Source organism: Nuphar pumila, chromosome 4 (assembly GCF_984573655.1).
Source record: "Nuphar pumila chromosome 4, dmNupPumi1.hap1.1, whole genome shotgun sequence".
NCBI classification, from domain to species: Eukaryota; Viridiplantae; Streptophyta; class Magnoliopsida; order Nymphaeales; family Nymphaeaceae; genus Nuphar; species Nuphar pumila.
Genome location: NC_143252.1, coordinates 48,109,581 through 48,125,776, shown reverse-complemented (window position 1 = coordinate 48,125,776; position 16,196 = coordinate 48,109,581). Strand labels below are relative to the sequence as shown.

General features: G+C 36.8%; 1 protein-coding gene across 2 annotated transcripts in view; it reads right to left on the bottom strand.

Annotated features, from left to right (window-relative positions):
- LOC149840174 (WD-40 repeat family protein / beige-like protein) overlaps positions 1-15,414 on the bottom strand; it is a 42,170-nt gene extending 26,756 nt beyond the window's left edge. The window contains exons 1-6 of one of the 2 annotated variants that reach the window (XM_090003063.1): positions 15,209-15,414; positions 13,120-15,111; positions 10,873-11,660; positions 9,620-10,330; positions 7,227-7,361; positions 202-306 (exon numbers count right to left, since the gene is read on the bottom strand). In XM_090003063.1, coding sequence (XP_089859189.1) covers positions 202-306; positions 7,227-7,361; positions 9,620-10,330; positions 10,873-11,660; positions 13,120-15,058 — 3,678 coding nt within the window. In that variant the 5' untranslated portion in view covers positions 15,059-15,111; positions 15,209-15,414. Of the gene's footprint in view, positions 1-201; positions 307-7,226; positions 7,362-9,619; positions 10,331-10,872; positions 11,661-13,119 lie in introns of both variants that reach the window. The other variant, XR_016431387.1, reaches the window with a different exon arrangement.
- Between the last annotated feature and the right edge of the window lie 782 nt (positions 15,415-16,196).

Sequence of the window (16,196 nt, the reverse complement as noted above, 5' to 3'; positions counted from 1 at the left end):
CCAAAGGTGCACTGCTGTTTAAAGGCACTAAGATACCAGAATTGTTAAGCAAGCATGAGGTGAAAATATTACTTTTATCAGTAGTACTTCTCAAAAAGACATATCTCAAGTGCCTCACTCTTAAAATTTGAAGAATATTTAGTTTCTTGTTTTGAAGATAAAAAGACCATCAAATAAAAAGAAACAAATAGAAAGTTTGACCTCATAATTGGAGATGAGAACCTCCAAAATCCACTCAGGCCATTCTTCCATGCAAGTAAGACAGCTTCGGTTTTCTGGATGACTGCAAGCCAAAAACAGAAGATCCTGAAATGATATGAAAAAGTTAACAATTTAGAATACAAAACTCGTGTAAGCAACTAAGACATCAGACATCAGAAAAATTGAATCCCAAGCACTAAAAAATGCAAAGAAAATATTATGTTCTGGCTTTAAAAAAACAAGAGCAACTGTAGCATATTGAACTTTATTATAAAGGCAATTAAAATGGCAAATTAAAAAGATATGATATAAAAAATATCTGAAAAATCAAAATACTAAAACAACTGATGATTATGTCACACAGAGCATGTGTCTCATGCTGCAAAGACAAAATATTAGACACCACAATGTTTCATGGGCATAATTTACTTTATTTTTACTTACTATTTCTATATTACTACTTAAAGATGAAAGAGGGGCATTGGTGTGTAAAATATTTTCATTATAACTTTTGAAAAATGGCATAGAAGTTTTGTTGTGTTAAAACATCTTTTCAAAATTGTCAAAATGTTTTCTCATAGTGCCCCCATCACATGCAAGAGAGAAAAAGAGAGTAACCTACCATATTAAAGTTACTTACATGGCCACATTAGTTTACACACACACACACACACACACACACACACACACACACACACACACACACACACACACACACATATATATATATATATATATAGAGAGAGAGAGAGAGATCTACCATATTAAAAGTTACATATATGGTTATGTTAGATGTGAGAGAGAAGGAAAATCATACCATATTGAGGTTAGCTGTGTAAGGACACTACATGAGAGAGAGATTAAGAAAATATTATTGTAGTTTTTTGCTTAGAATTCAAAAGATAAAGAAAAATAATCTGGGTCAGGGAGACTTTTGATCTTTAGATGTCTAGGGGTTTGAAAAGTACATGGGTTTTTGGCATATTATTTCAAAAGTTTTTTCTCTCAGTGAAGTTTCATCGTCTGTAGGGACGGGCCATTGTCTAGTTTCTTCTTAAAATTTGTCATTTGTTAGATGCATTTCAGTTTTTAACATAGATTTATTATGTACTCTTTAAATTGTTCTTCATGAATTTGCATCTAAGATTTCATGCTTTATCACTTTGGATTAAGAACTTCCAATGTATACAGCCATACATATTTTATGGTGGCCAACCATGTCCATGTGTGGTAGTTTTGTAAAAATGCCTACCTACATAAGGACGTTACATGAGAGAGAGAGATTAGGAAAATTCTATTGTGGTTTTTTGCTTAGAATTCAAGAGATAAAGAAAAATAATCTGGGTCAGGGAGACTTTTGATCTTAGATGTGTAGGGATTCGAAAAGTTCATGGGTTTTTCGGCATATTATTTCAAGCCAACTTTTTCTCTTAGTGAAGTTTCATGGTCTGTAAGGACGGGCCATTATCTAGTTTTTTCTTAAATTTTGTCATTTGTTAGATGCATTTCAGTTTTTAACTTAGATTTATTATGTATTCTTCAAATTGTTGTTCATGAATTCGCATCTAAGATTTCATGCATTATTTATGAACTTTCAATATTCAAACATATTTTATGGTGGTCAACCATGTCCACGTGCTTGTTTTGTAAAAATTCCCTGCTTTACAAGTAAGGGTGTCAATGAGCTGGGTTTGTCCTAAATCCGACCTGGACTAAACACTATAGGATCAGAGATTGGTGATAAATAGAAGGTTCGATTAGAATCTAGGTCAAACCTGAAGGGGTCCGACTAATATATGGAGCCGGGTTGGTTTGTGAAATTTCATACCAGACCTGAGCCCGACCCGAGTTCCAACTAAGATCCGCAACTTTTCAATGTAAAAAAGAGAGAAAATATTATTTTATTGGGTATGGTCCGGGCCTGGTTCATGTAATCTTTATAGGAACCGGGTATGGTTTCTCTTATGGTGGATCCGATTGGACCCTTGTTCAGACCCGATACCATCATCTCAAATCAGGTCTGGGTTAGGTTCAACCTAGGTCCTAACCAAACCCGACCCCTTGACACCTATTTACAAGCAATCCCTTTTTGTGTCTTAAACCCATTTCAGTGCCTATGTACTATAGACAAAAACCAAGTAAATAACATTAAAAAGAAAAATATTTTTATTACATACTTTGAAGAAAAATAATAGTAGTACAGAAAACATGTTATCTACCTGACTATTACATATTAAAAGCATTGAAGCTAATAAGTAAAACAATTGATACCATTTAATGGGAAGGGTGTGTGCTAGACAATGAGTATACCCCAGCCTTGAAAAATAGATAAAAGATCAAACCAAACAAAGAAGACAAGAGCAGCACACTTCAAATGAAACAGAGTTTCACATCAAAAGGATTCCTACATCACATGGCACAATATTTGCAATTCATCTCAGTTCCTATAAGAGTTGCAAGCAAAATGAAAACCATAAGCTTTTGGCAAAATATGCATCTCAGTTCCTATAAGATTCCTACATCACATTGAAACCTACAAAGACACAAGGTACTTTATTTCCTGACTTTGCATGCCCTTTTTTCTATGGCTTTGGAGTTTGAACTAAAGCCCAATTACTATAGTTCCAATGATCCAATCCTTCCTAGTTCTCATACTAAAGCATTCAAAAATAAGTTCCCAATATTTGAGGCATTAATGATCTTCAACATAGTGATAAAAGTTTAAAACAGGAAATTAATGCCACCTGTTTCTCATGAGAAATCAAAAATTTTATTTTTCTCATGTTTTTATCAGCAATAAAATTAACAAAAGAATACAAAAAAAAATCTTTAGAAAACATTACCAATATTTAACATTTTTGTCAGCTGGTAAAATATCACATCTTCACTTTTTTTTCAAAAACATGCTGTTATCACCATGATCTTCAGTTCAATTGCATAGATTGTAATTCAACATAGACAGATGACAGTGGCTGTTAATCAACAAAAAAGTCAGTTATGTCGCTTGTTCAGTCTATATGCTTAATGTTAGAATCCCCCAAAGACAAACCAAGGTTTAAAAGGCACAAGGGAGAGGAGAGGCAGCTAAATCATTTCAGTCAAGGATCAAACCTTAAGGGATCTCACATGTAACCCATGATTCTTTTTTCTTTTTTTTAAGTAAATTTATCATTGTGAAATATGGAAATTTAAAACTATATATGCATTAAGTTCAAGAACAAAAATACTAGTAGTCACAATATTGAAACAAGTTAGTACAAGACCAATCTACATTTTTAATTAACTTTCACAAGTGATTTGAATTGAATTCCAATGTAAATTCTAAATTAAAATTTTGTGTTCAGTTTATATATTTTTTCATTCATGCAGTGGTAAAAATATATGATCATTTTGTAGAAATGTTTACAAATTTTTCAACCCTCTAGTTTTTCACAAGATGATAAAACCCTTAATTTAAAATAAAAGGATAGGGATTAATAATAAAGGACGCCAAAAAAAAGGACAAATAAAAACATTTTAATCATTCAAAATGAAAATTGAAGCAAATAAACTCAACCTTCTCCACATCATCAGGTATTTCATTGAAAAAAATGGTCTTTGTCCTCAAAACCCTTTCTTTGTTTAAAGGGTGAAAAAACACTCAAATCCTGGCATAATTCCCCCAGCGTTATGCATATAATTTTAAAACATATGGCAGCAATGAATAAATGGCATTTACTAAAACCAAATGTAATTTCACATTAATATTGTCAAGAGAGAGAGAGAGAATTCTGCATGTAGTAAAATTCCCCTAAGCATCTAGAGGCGTATAGTTGTATGGGCATCCCTCTTGTTGAGGTGCTCACCTTGAGCCAAACTATACCCCTCAACTAGGGAAAGGCTAATGTCTCATCAAGTTATTGCAAGTCAATGAACTCAGTGCATGCCTCAATATATTGAAGCCAATTTCTATGGGCAACTTGGGGGATAACCCCCATGGGATTTGAAGCTGAGAGCCTGAGACTCCTTGGTTATGATAGTGGTTATGATAATGCAACTTAACCACCCAACTATCTCATTCAACAATTTATTAACACCAAACAGTTACAGTAATCATCCATAGCGTGTCAAATACTATAGGTTTTACACTATGTCGCAGGCACATGCTATTTTGGTGGCATGTCCCCCATGACATGAGCGGACATGCTTGGACATGTGGCCACTGACACTGACACGTACAGACAATATTTTAAATATTATTCTAATATTTTTTAATGGTTTCCAAAAAATAATTTTATGGATTTAAAATTTTCCATGTCCTTGTGTCCTATTTTTTCAAAAAAAATCAAACTTGCAAGTCGAATCCACGTCACACGTCCTCGTGTTGGCATGTCTTTGTGACATAGGTTTTACATGTTTGCTCTAAGAATAGCCAAGTTATTTCTACAAAACTCCAAGATTGACTAAGTTATCAAATTCAAGAAGTTAAAAAAACATGCAACACTAAATCCCCTAAAACAATCAGCTTCAACGCCATCATCATCGTCATAATCATCATCACTATCACCATCACCATCACCATCACCATCATCATCACCATCACCATCATCATTGTCATCATTATCAAGAGTTATACCAATGACATGGGGTTGACTTTACAAGTCTTGGACATCCATTTCTTCCTACTAGAACTATAACCAAGGTTGCCGAACTAGGAAGCGGAAGCGGAAAATGATACAGGCAGCAAAAGCCAGAAGCGAGGTATTTTAAAATTTATAGGAAGCAAGAAGTGAAGTATCAATTTGAAAGCGAAATATGAATAAAAAAGGAAGCAATATGATAACTGAATAGGAATCGAACAAGAAGCAAATAAAAACTAAAATAAAATTGATTATTCTTATATTTCATGATTTTCAGTAAAAGAATTAAATTTTTTTTTAAATCTAACAATTATGGTATTAGAGAAAGCACATGGAAGTGAGTGAAAGCATAAGAAGAAGCGCATGAAAAACATGAATAGAAACATGAGAAAAACATATAGGAAGCATGTAGGGAAGGATGGACAATGTGTGTGGGAAGCATAAAAGAAGTGTGGGGGAATCGAGATTCCCATGAAGTTTCGGAAGCAAGGAGTATAGCGCTTCCGAAGCGAGTTTCTTGGAAGCGAGCCTACCACCTACCTAAGAAGCTTCTGGTAACTCTGGCTATAACCTTCATCAACATACAAAATTCATATCTTTACTTATTGGCTATCTTCAAATCTCCACTGATCTCCCTCTTTTTCCCAATATTGTAATGGTGTTGTGATACTTTGGTGCAGCATTCCAAACCATCTTAAATGACTTTCCCTGCTTTTTTAATCTTTTATTTGTGGTATTTCTGCACATTTTTAAACATCTTGACCTTATCCTTCTTTGGACTCCATACATCCATCTTAGTACAGCATATCTGGTATTAGCTACCAAACTTAAACTATTTCGCCTACACAGAGCAGAGAAATCTTGCAATTAGATTTAGAGTAATAGCCATACCCCTTGCATCAAAACAACAGTCAACATGCTCACCATGCCTGGTCGAGATGATGCTGATGACATGTTTGACACAATAGTTTTATGTACATTAGTAATTGTCATATCCATAGGGAAGGCAATGGCATTTTCAGTTTAAAAGAATCTGCTTGAGATGCAGATACAGGTATAGCTCTTAGGTCCTATACTACATACCATAACAATAAATGAGAAGTATTTATTAAACAAAAATGCAACATGCAGATGGCATGCCTAAACTGAACATTGCTTGCTGCATGAGTAAGGTTTCCTTATTGCAGTTGTTTCAAGCGCCATGTACCTCTGAAGGAACTACCAAAATGAGGTGAAGGGTTAGGTTTGGATAGTTTCAGCAGGCCTGGTTGGATGACTGATGGAATCATTGTGAAGGATCAAATAAACCTCAAGTTTCAGCAGAATTGTTGCAGAAGTTCAATGATTAGAGATAGTAGCAGATATGAGTATTATGTATCACATACACCTCAAAATTTCAGAAGTGTTATTGGTTACTCCCATGGTTACAGGTAGCAACTGATACAAAAGTTTCAGAAGTGTTATTGATTACTGCCATGGTTACAGGTAGCAACTGATACAATTTTTTACACACCATCACCCAGCTTATATTCCACTTGTCAAGACTTGATAATGCATGTCCTCTATTAAAGTGGTTGTGTTATGGGCTAAAAGAGGTAAAGTAGAATATATCCCTCCTTCCTAAGTGTTAACATGGTTCCCTAGTGGTCATAACCCATAACGGTAGTTGGGTTCCTGTAAAAATGCAATATAAGAATTAGAACAAAAAGAACAACAAAAGGCAAATGTCAACATACATCTGAGAAAGTAGTATTAATATTTGTACTTTATGAAATTGAACTGATGTATCACTCCCACAGTGTAAGTTATGGAACCCACAAATAAGTTATTATTCTTTGGTGGCCTAGGTGCTTCCCGTTTGCCTAGTTTGGGACAACCTTTGTAGCTAGCAGCTATGCAGATACCAAATTTTCCATAGAAAATTCAGCCCTTCCCCGACAAAGGAAGGAAAAAAAAAATCATAAACCACAGGTTACTCGGATATCCAAAAGATGGTATACTTAATACATACTTCATCATGAAACAATTAAAAAATACATTACTTGATTGATGAATGATGATGGATAAATTGATAAGTATTTAGTGAGATACAAAACCACAACACCATATACTTTCGTATTAGTTATTATCTCTTTTAATTTTAATTTTTTGTTCATTTTGTTCATAGTTTTTTTTCCAAAATTTTCCTCCCTCTTAATTCCATCACTATTTTTTTTTCAATCTGTTGCAATAATGACTTTCACCTATTCCTTTTTTAAAACCGGGAGGTACTTAATCACCTAAATCAAATGCTTGGCCCTTGAAAGCCTTGATCACATGCAATCTACCCTGGAAAACATTTCAATGAGACTGATGCAAAATATATCAATTAGCAGACAATGAACAGAAATGACAAATTACAAATACCTGTATAGCTTGAGCTTGGAATGTTCTTGAAGCAAATGGAAGGGAACGGAGGAGAACCAACAAAAGCTGAACATGTTCGAAACGATGTCCAGAATCATAAAGGTTTAAGCCATCATCAGATGAAGATGCATTAATCTGCATGTCTCAATTTTTTACACAAAAGTCAGAGTGCAGAAATACAGCAAACGGCTATATGTCAAGCAGAAGCAATATAAATGAAAAGTAAAACCGAGGCTACATTAAAAGGGGAGGAAAGAAAGAAAGAAAAAGATACAATGCATTTGTTAAGATGATCTATTGTAGATATATTGACCTTAATGTAGAAAGACAAGCAGAACCATGAAAAAACACATCTTTAATACTCTTCATATGCCTGCCATTATTCACAAGTAGGACCGACAAATTTCATAGGTTGATGCATGTTATTTATTCCAAAACTTTGTCCCTAAATTTGAAGTGTTAAATCATCGTCGTTTAGAGGAAGAAAAAAAAAGGCATCATGCTCCAATTTGGATGCAAATGCTTCTGTTCTGGAAATAAAGAAGTATACAGCATAGCTTTCAAATCTTTAACCATTTCTTCCAACAGAAGATAATGAAATCATATAGACAAACTACAGATTGCAGAAAACAAATAATAGAAATATAATCGAGGTTAAAGAGTGATAATCTATGTATAAGGACTCATTAGGAAATTTACAGACATCATGGAAATATTGTTAAAATATATACATATTTATATATGTATATATACTTGTTTATGTATAGATATATATATATCATTGTCACCGATATCACCGATATTTTGAAAATATCATGATATTATCGGCTATTTCAAGGTAGTGGATAATATCGAGAATATATCGCGATATTTTCAAAATATCGTGATAATATCGCGATGTTTTTTGAGGAAAATTCTTATTTTTTTTATTTTAAGTTTGCATTTCCTATTTTTTGTTTCTTTTATATTTTAAAACCTTTAAAACATATTCTTTTATATTTTTGAAAGAAAAATAATGCAAAACTTATTGTCTTCTTAGCCTTTTTGTTGTTATTTATATTTTTTTAAACTCCCAAGATATTCCCAAGATTTATCAACTTTTGAAAATCTCTCCGAGAAATACCCTCGCCAAGAAATTACCTTTAATGATACAAGTGACTATGATATATATTATGCTTCTATGTTTTGTAATTAGTAATGCCCTCTAGGGGCATTTCTGTCTTTTTCCTTCTATGTAATGGGCAGCATTGTATTTTTTCTTTTTATTTTTTTACTTTTATACCTTTCGCATTTGTGAAAGGGCTTTTTTGTAAAAGGCTATTAGAGCTGTTGGGGGCTTCCCAACAGCTTTAATTATAGTCGTTGAGAGATCCCCAACAGCTCTAAGAGCCTCTTTGTGGCCTATACAAAGAGGCATTTTGCCTGTCTCAAGCATTATCAATACGATTTATTTTTTATATTTTTGGTGTTCTATTACTCTTTTACTCTTTGTGAGTTGTTTATATTAGCTTTTGTGGCTTATTGTATTTAGCCCATTAGAAGCTTTTACGTATGTGCCCTCTTTGTAGCCCATTAGTGGCACCGTATTTGTGCACATTTGGTTTCATTACAAATATATGACCTGAAATGATGTTACAAAACACAATCTAAAAGCAATTGAGGATACTATAAAATAATTAGAATGTTTTCATATTTCACAAAAGAAATATTGGAACACATGCATGTAATCAATAGACTCAGCGAGTGATTCAGCAACCTAGCCCAATATGCCAACAAAGTCATCATGTGCCCAGTTTGCTCCACACCACTTCTACCCAAGCACACTAGTTAATTTGCTTCAAATCATAGAACACAGAACCTCCACCATACAAAAGAGGACCACAATGGGTTTCAGCTGAAAATTTAAATTAAAGATGCTGGCTTTTTTAATTTTTGTCAACAGTATATGTTTTTTCTGACAAAACTTACACAGAAGCTAGGGATGTTTGTTTAAATCCAGTGCAACCCAAATGAGAGAATGATTCTTGTCGGCTTCATTCTCTTACTTCAAATCAAATGTGAAATAATGGAGCGTGAGAAAGTGACTCATTTGTGGTGGCAAATGAGATTTGTTTTCTCAGTTGCACCAGAAACTGAATCGCAAGTGCCCCCTTCCAGCTCTGAATCACATGGCTGGGCAAAGCAAATGTACCCCTGATATAATGCACTAGGATACCATCCCAAAACCTAAATTCCAAACTTCAGCACAGGACAATATTGACAAATCATATAAACAAGACATCAAGAAAGTTTCATGCTCATGCCACGTGCATCAATAGGCAGATGAATATTTTCAAAAGGCTCACAAAAATGGTGAAACAGAAACCATAGAATCACATGGGAAACATCCATACCGTAGCACCAAGCAAAGTCATGTATATGTTGGCAGTCATCAGTCTCTGTGGTGCTGCTTGAAATGCCTTCTGTAAAGCAAATAAAAGAAGGGACACTTTATCTGCAAACATATTTGGGCCTTCATCAGGCAATTCATTTCCTAAGATGCTATTTGGAATTCTTGAAGCGGAATGAGCAGCAAATTTTATGTGGCCCGATGTCACAAGTGCTCCCAAAAGGCTGATAATCCCAACAACTATCCCATCATCATTATCCACATTATAGACATTGTTCCTGGCACTGTCTGCACTTATTGAAAAGCTTATGCCACCCAAGGTCCTTGATAATAAACCTTCAGACACAGATGGCATCCTCTCAATCCTGGGATCCACAGAAACCTTAGGAGCGCACCTTTTTCTATCAAAAGTTTTAAAATTAGATTCTTTATGAGAAACAGATTTTGTTTCCTCAGCAATGCTAAGACGATGATCTGGAGATTCATCCTGGCAACTAATATTCTCAAGTACTGACTCCTGATCCATCTTCTTTACAGAACCACTGGAGCTCAACTTATTAGACATAACGTGATCACCAGTTTTTGCTTCCCTCTGCAGAAGGACAAGAAGCGTTTCTATGCCACCACATGAAATAAATGACTCTGCGAACATGTGAGCCCTAGATGCATTTGGTTGTACAATTAGCCTGTAGATAAGGTGCAATACCCTGGCAACCTGGAAAACATTCACCCATCAGCTGCATTCAGCTTGCAAAACCAAGTTGCTTAAAATACACTAATTTCTTTTGGGTCATGCAGATGAATATCTCTGCACAAATCAAAGGATGTAAAACTGAACCAAATATACCAAAAGCCTAAACTCGCTCTTTGTCTTAGAAATTTGTGTGCACATGGGCATGCATTTGTTTAGCACACACACATATGTATGTGTGTGGGTGTGTATGTGTGTGTAGGGGGGGGGGGGGGGGGTTAATGTTTGCTACAATTATGGGTGAGGAACCCTCTAGTGAAAAACTGTAATTTTTTTTTTTTTGCACTATGACCCTAAAGGTGTGATCTACATGTTTGGTTTAGTAGAAACCAACCCTTCCACTATGCTTATCCAATGTGTATGTCAGATATTCTGAGGGCTGAAAAATCAACGGCATACAACGTACCGAAGTTTTTACCCTCAAAAAATCATATTTTTACATTGGAAAATATGAACCAACGGTCAATTCCTACTATTATCACCATGTTGAAATAACTTCTGCATACCTGATTTGGCTGTGGACAGTCAACCAAAAATCCTATCAAACAGCGGACATCATCCATAGCCTTTGAAGCAGATGATGCTCCAACTAAGAGTTCGATAACCACTAAGAGCTCATCAACAAGAGCATTCACTTCACCCACTGGTCGTAGAGCTCCTTGCAGTGAAAATGAATCAATAGAATCTGGTTCACGAATAACCCAGTAGCATCGCCTGCAGCCATCCAAAAGCATCTGTACAGCATTTGTGTCTCGCATTGTCAATGACTCAGTGAAAACCATATCTGCAAGGGAAGATAGCAGCTTCTTCTGGAGCCCATAACCACACAAACTCCACATCTTTAAATCAAGCAGCAAATTATGGAATAGTTGCACTTTAAGTGCAGGGTTGTTTTTCTGGGACTGACATAAAGACACAACTGCTGCTACAAGCTCCTCATCTTTCACTCCACTTTGATGACAAACATCCAAAGAGGATAGTGTTTCCAGAAGGAATTGCAGCAGTGAAGCTAAAATCTCTGATCCATGGGCACGGCAAAGTTCTTCATTATTCCCAGGATGTTGGATAGCAAGAGATAGGATTCTTAAGATTGGGGCAGAAAGTGTTGTTGTAGCTACAGACAAATCTAGGCTCTCATTTTGCGGTTTTAGAGTAGCAGTTTGCACATTGCTGACGGATAGTGGCAACAAACACATTGGACCTCCTTCAGCCATGGCCCATAGTGACTCTGATGGACGGACTCGAGGGGCAACATGAACTTGTCCAAGTACTTCAGCAGGTCTTCTATGAATTCCTGCAATGCATATTGATGTCATGTTCCAACTTCAATGAAATCTCAAGACTTCATCTAGAAATAGCACAAGTGGTTCTACTGGATAAAAATGTACGAGAACAGGAGAAGTTTCCACGATGATACAAAAAACATCATGACAAAAGTTATTGCATAAGTGGAACACAAAAGAGTAAAATTAGAGAACAGCATATTATAATTACTGTACCCATACCAAACATTTCTATTAGACACCTTATCTAGGCCCCCTGGGCCAGGACTAGAGGAAAAAGAAACAGTATATATATATATAGTCACTAGAATATGAGAACTAGAAATATGGGCATTTCTAACGCTTTTTTTGCAAATCCAACCATGTAGATGTGTTCAGCATGTAAATTTGCTGGGAATCAACTGTTGGATCTTGTATTTTCAATAAAAAAATGTAATTTTTGAATGCAAGAATATTTTCAACCATGTAGATCCTTAAAAAATCTCGTTTATGCATCGTAATCGAATGATTCAAGAGCTGGTCCTCATAAAACCAAGCATATACATCACATCCATACGGTTAGATTTAAGAGAAAAAAAAAACATGAAAATCATGGTTCACTTCACACGGTAGTTCTCATATTTTCAGTTTTCATAGCTTTTCTATTAACAAAGAGTTTGAGTAGCATTAGTGGTTTTACGCAATTTGATGAGATGGGCAGCTCTAGACAGGGCTTCTACAAAGTTCTACAATATGCTTTAGAGAGATCCATATGTTCTACAGTATGCATATTCCTATTGTGTTCCTGTGTGTATGTGTCTTTGGGCATGCTTATGCATATACATGCATCACAAACACACACATGCACGTGCACCTGCATGCATAGAATCGCTCAGAAAGCACCGAAGTTTCTGCACCCAATACCAACAAATAACCTACATCATAAAAGGAAGATTCAATTTGAAAATCAGCAAGGTCTTTGTTGCCTCAAGTTCCAGTTCTATCTATAGAGCAGCAAGTCTTCTGATTTGCAATAGAATCAGAACTTGAGTACTTTGCATGTACTTAATTTGGTGAATGGGTAGTCCAAAGTTCATACTCATTTGCGTCACTCCGCTGGAACCTGTTCAGAACAGCAGCTAATGTTTCATCATATTAACTGGCAAGGCAAAAGATCACAAGACCAGACCGACCCATCTCTGAGATGCTTTTGTACCCCTTTTTCTAATATCTGGGCTGCGGGATAACCTCCTCGAATTTGAACCAAGGCCCCTCAGTTATGATAGCACTTGTTTCTCTAATAACATATAACCATATTATTTAATATGTTTATGCTTTCATGATATTCAAGCAAAAGTTGTTTGAACTTTGACGACTTTCAAAGCAGCTAACCATGTAAGAACATGTAATATATATATCCGATAAGAGGACATAACTCTCATTGAGAGAGAGAGAGAGAAAGAGTAAAATAATCAAAGTGTGTTGGCTGACCTGTGACACCAGAAGGAGAAGCATCAGGGCAGAACCGCCCATTTAGCAGGGAAGGATGGTAAAGAAGGTGCAATTTTCCTCCAATCTCCGCATCCAAGAGATAACTTTCTTCTGCTAAAATCCTTGAACATTCATTTGTTGCAAGCCATGGATATCCTGCACCACTGCCAAAAGAAGGCAACACATCTCCCCCTCTTGACGCTAAACGAGCCATTCTCTCTGGTCCAATGGGTTCCTTAAAAATGTATATGGGTCCCATTTCAGCAAATAGAGGGCACTGCCGACGTCGACGCTGCAATCCAGCCATTGTAGGCGGAGGATTCGTCCCAATGCAGCAAAAAGCAAGAGGCTTGGAGATCCTTGGGAACTCAAAAGGACGGGTTTCGTACAATGCTCCATCTACGTATAGTCTCAGTTCACTTTCAGCTTTACCTAGAAGGTTTTGTTTGTATGTATGCTCTAGACCTACAAAATACCAGCACTGTGGTTTGAATGCATGCGTGAAATGCAATGAGGCTTTTTTACCCTTTCCAACACCGCTTTCAACCACCAGGAATTGTCCATGAAAATATGCTTCTACTCCTTGATTATCGGCAGAGAGGAAACTATATAGCCGTGGCATATGTGCGGTACCCTCCCCAGCAAGAGCACTTGCAGCAGCTGCAGCAGACATAGCTGATGATTTGCCCGACTTTGCTGCTGCTGCAGCAGCAATTGCTGCGGCAGCTGCTGCAGTATTTACAGTATCAGCGAACGACTCAATGTAAAGCCACGTTGCAAATGCATAACCATTAGAGAATGGCCAACGGCTTTCACCTGGACCCAGTAAACCAGAACTCTCACCATCAAACTCAAATGTGCAAGATGGGCCTTTTGTTTCTCTCCCAGAAATGGATTTCTCCAATGCCAGCATCAGATGTGATGACCAACCTGTAGTTATTGTATTGGTAACCACCTCAAGCCATCTGCGCAATTCAGTCACACTAAGTGAATGTTGTGCCAACAACTGAAGGCATTTAAACAACCAGCTAGCATCCCATGCCTGATCCTGCTCCTCCTTGTTGCCTTCTTGCATTAAAACCTTCTCTGCAGCTGACAAAAGAACGCCTAGCAGAGATTCCTTTGAGCACATTGTTCTATTCCTGGTGCAGGCATTCAATATCAGAAACAAACCTTTTACCATCCTTGTCCTCGGTGACATATAACCTGCAGAATCTCCCTCACATGGAAGCCAAGGGATCAATTCACCCGCAACGACTGCTGCCCTTGCATTCAGCATTATGCTAGGAGGATTGCCATCTCCGCTGTCATCAAAACCTTCAACACCGCCCATCGTAGCAAGAAGCACATCCACTACCAGCCTCGAGATACCGACGACCTCTTCCTCCTCCCTCATAAGAGATTCTTCACTAGAAACGGTTTCTCTAAGCTTCTCCAAGCTATCTGAGTCCCCCTGTATCGCACTCTCTACCAAATGCACCAGCTCAGGAGAAACATCGGGCAACACAGGCTTTGCCCTTACCTTCGGCGGCGTATCTACTGGAGATCCAACATCTCCAGGCTGGGAAGACGCAGAATCAACACTCACAGAAGACATAGACTTGAGCATCTCGCCGGGATGCTTCGCCGACCCCGGACTAGAACCAAGATCATCTTGCATGTTGGCCATCGATGAGTCCAATTCCGCCAGACGGACCGAAGGAGAATCAGAAGCGTCCTCATTCCCGGAAAACTGGCTGACTGCATCGGAAACAGAAGATCGCATCGAACCGCCTTTCTCCCCCAATTCCGCAACACTCCTCTCGTGATCCTTCAACGGAACCTGCTCGAATTGGTCCTCTTCATCCCGTGAACTTATCAACTCAGTCAGATTTCCAGATCCCACGGACGAACGCCCGGTTACGCCCAATCCAAACGCATCGCCGTCGTCCCCTTCCATGATTCTTATATTTTCCTAAGGTTCTATCTTCATCTACCGATCTTTACATCCCTCTGATACAAATCATTTAAAAAACAACAAATCAAGCAATCCAGATGTCACCGACTATATGGAAAGAAGAGAAAGGATGCCGATGGGAGAAAAAAAAACCTAGAAGAAAGAAAAGGGTGCAAAGAAGCAGAGTTTTGATTTGTGAAACAGATCGACTTTTGAGAAGACTGAAGCAGATTGTTCTGTGAGTGAAAGACAAATAAATGGAACTGGCGAAGGAGACTCCGTCCAGATCGAGCTTTTCTTTAGGACTTGATTTGCTTCATCTTCTGGCTTTAGGAGCCAACAGGTGGGCGATTCGAACGCGAGGCCTGGTGTTTATCTGCTCCACTTAACCGCAACAGTTTGTTTCGAGAATCCTTTCGTGGTTTTCGGAAATACTCCCTTTGGTCAAAGTCTACATGGGGTTTTAAACGGGTCGGGATCGGTTCGGATCATGAATTACTGGATCTGAACAATCGCATCTTAGATGTGTCAACGGGTCGGATGTAACCCGACACCTTATGACGGTAGCTGATTCCGAATCTGACTAAAAAAACGGATTCGACTTCGGTATTGAGTTTGTCATTGAAACCCAACCCGAATACGACTAAAATCATCACCCAATTAAGTATAAATATCGAGTTTTAAACTAGTTAGATCTGGATTCTGTTTTAACTTTTTTTCAAACAAATCAAAATCCCGTTATGTCGGATTCTATTCTTCAATATAAATAAATCTATTAACTGACACTTATTACAAACTTTTTTAATGTGTAGATTGGATTTTTATAATCTAAAAAATTTCAAATCATTTATTAAAAAACCTTGTGTATACATAAAAAAAAAATTGTTACAAGAGCAGGTTCTCAAGTTTTTCACTATGAAGGTCCCATCTTTACAATCATATTTGTCAAAAAATACTTATAAAATCAAATTTTCAAAGTGGTTTGAACAGTTTGTACTTTTGGTTGGATAATCTCTCTTTTCTCAAGACATTAAGTAACCTTATTCTTAAGTTAATATCTCTTTTTTAAATATATTTGTAGTTTGCATAAAATAAAAGATTATATAAAATTGATGAAAACATTCTTAAAAGGAAAGTAGGT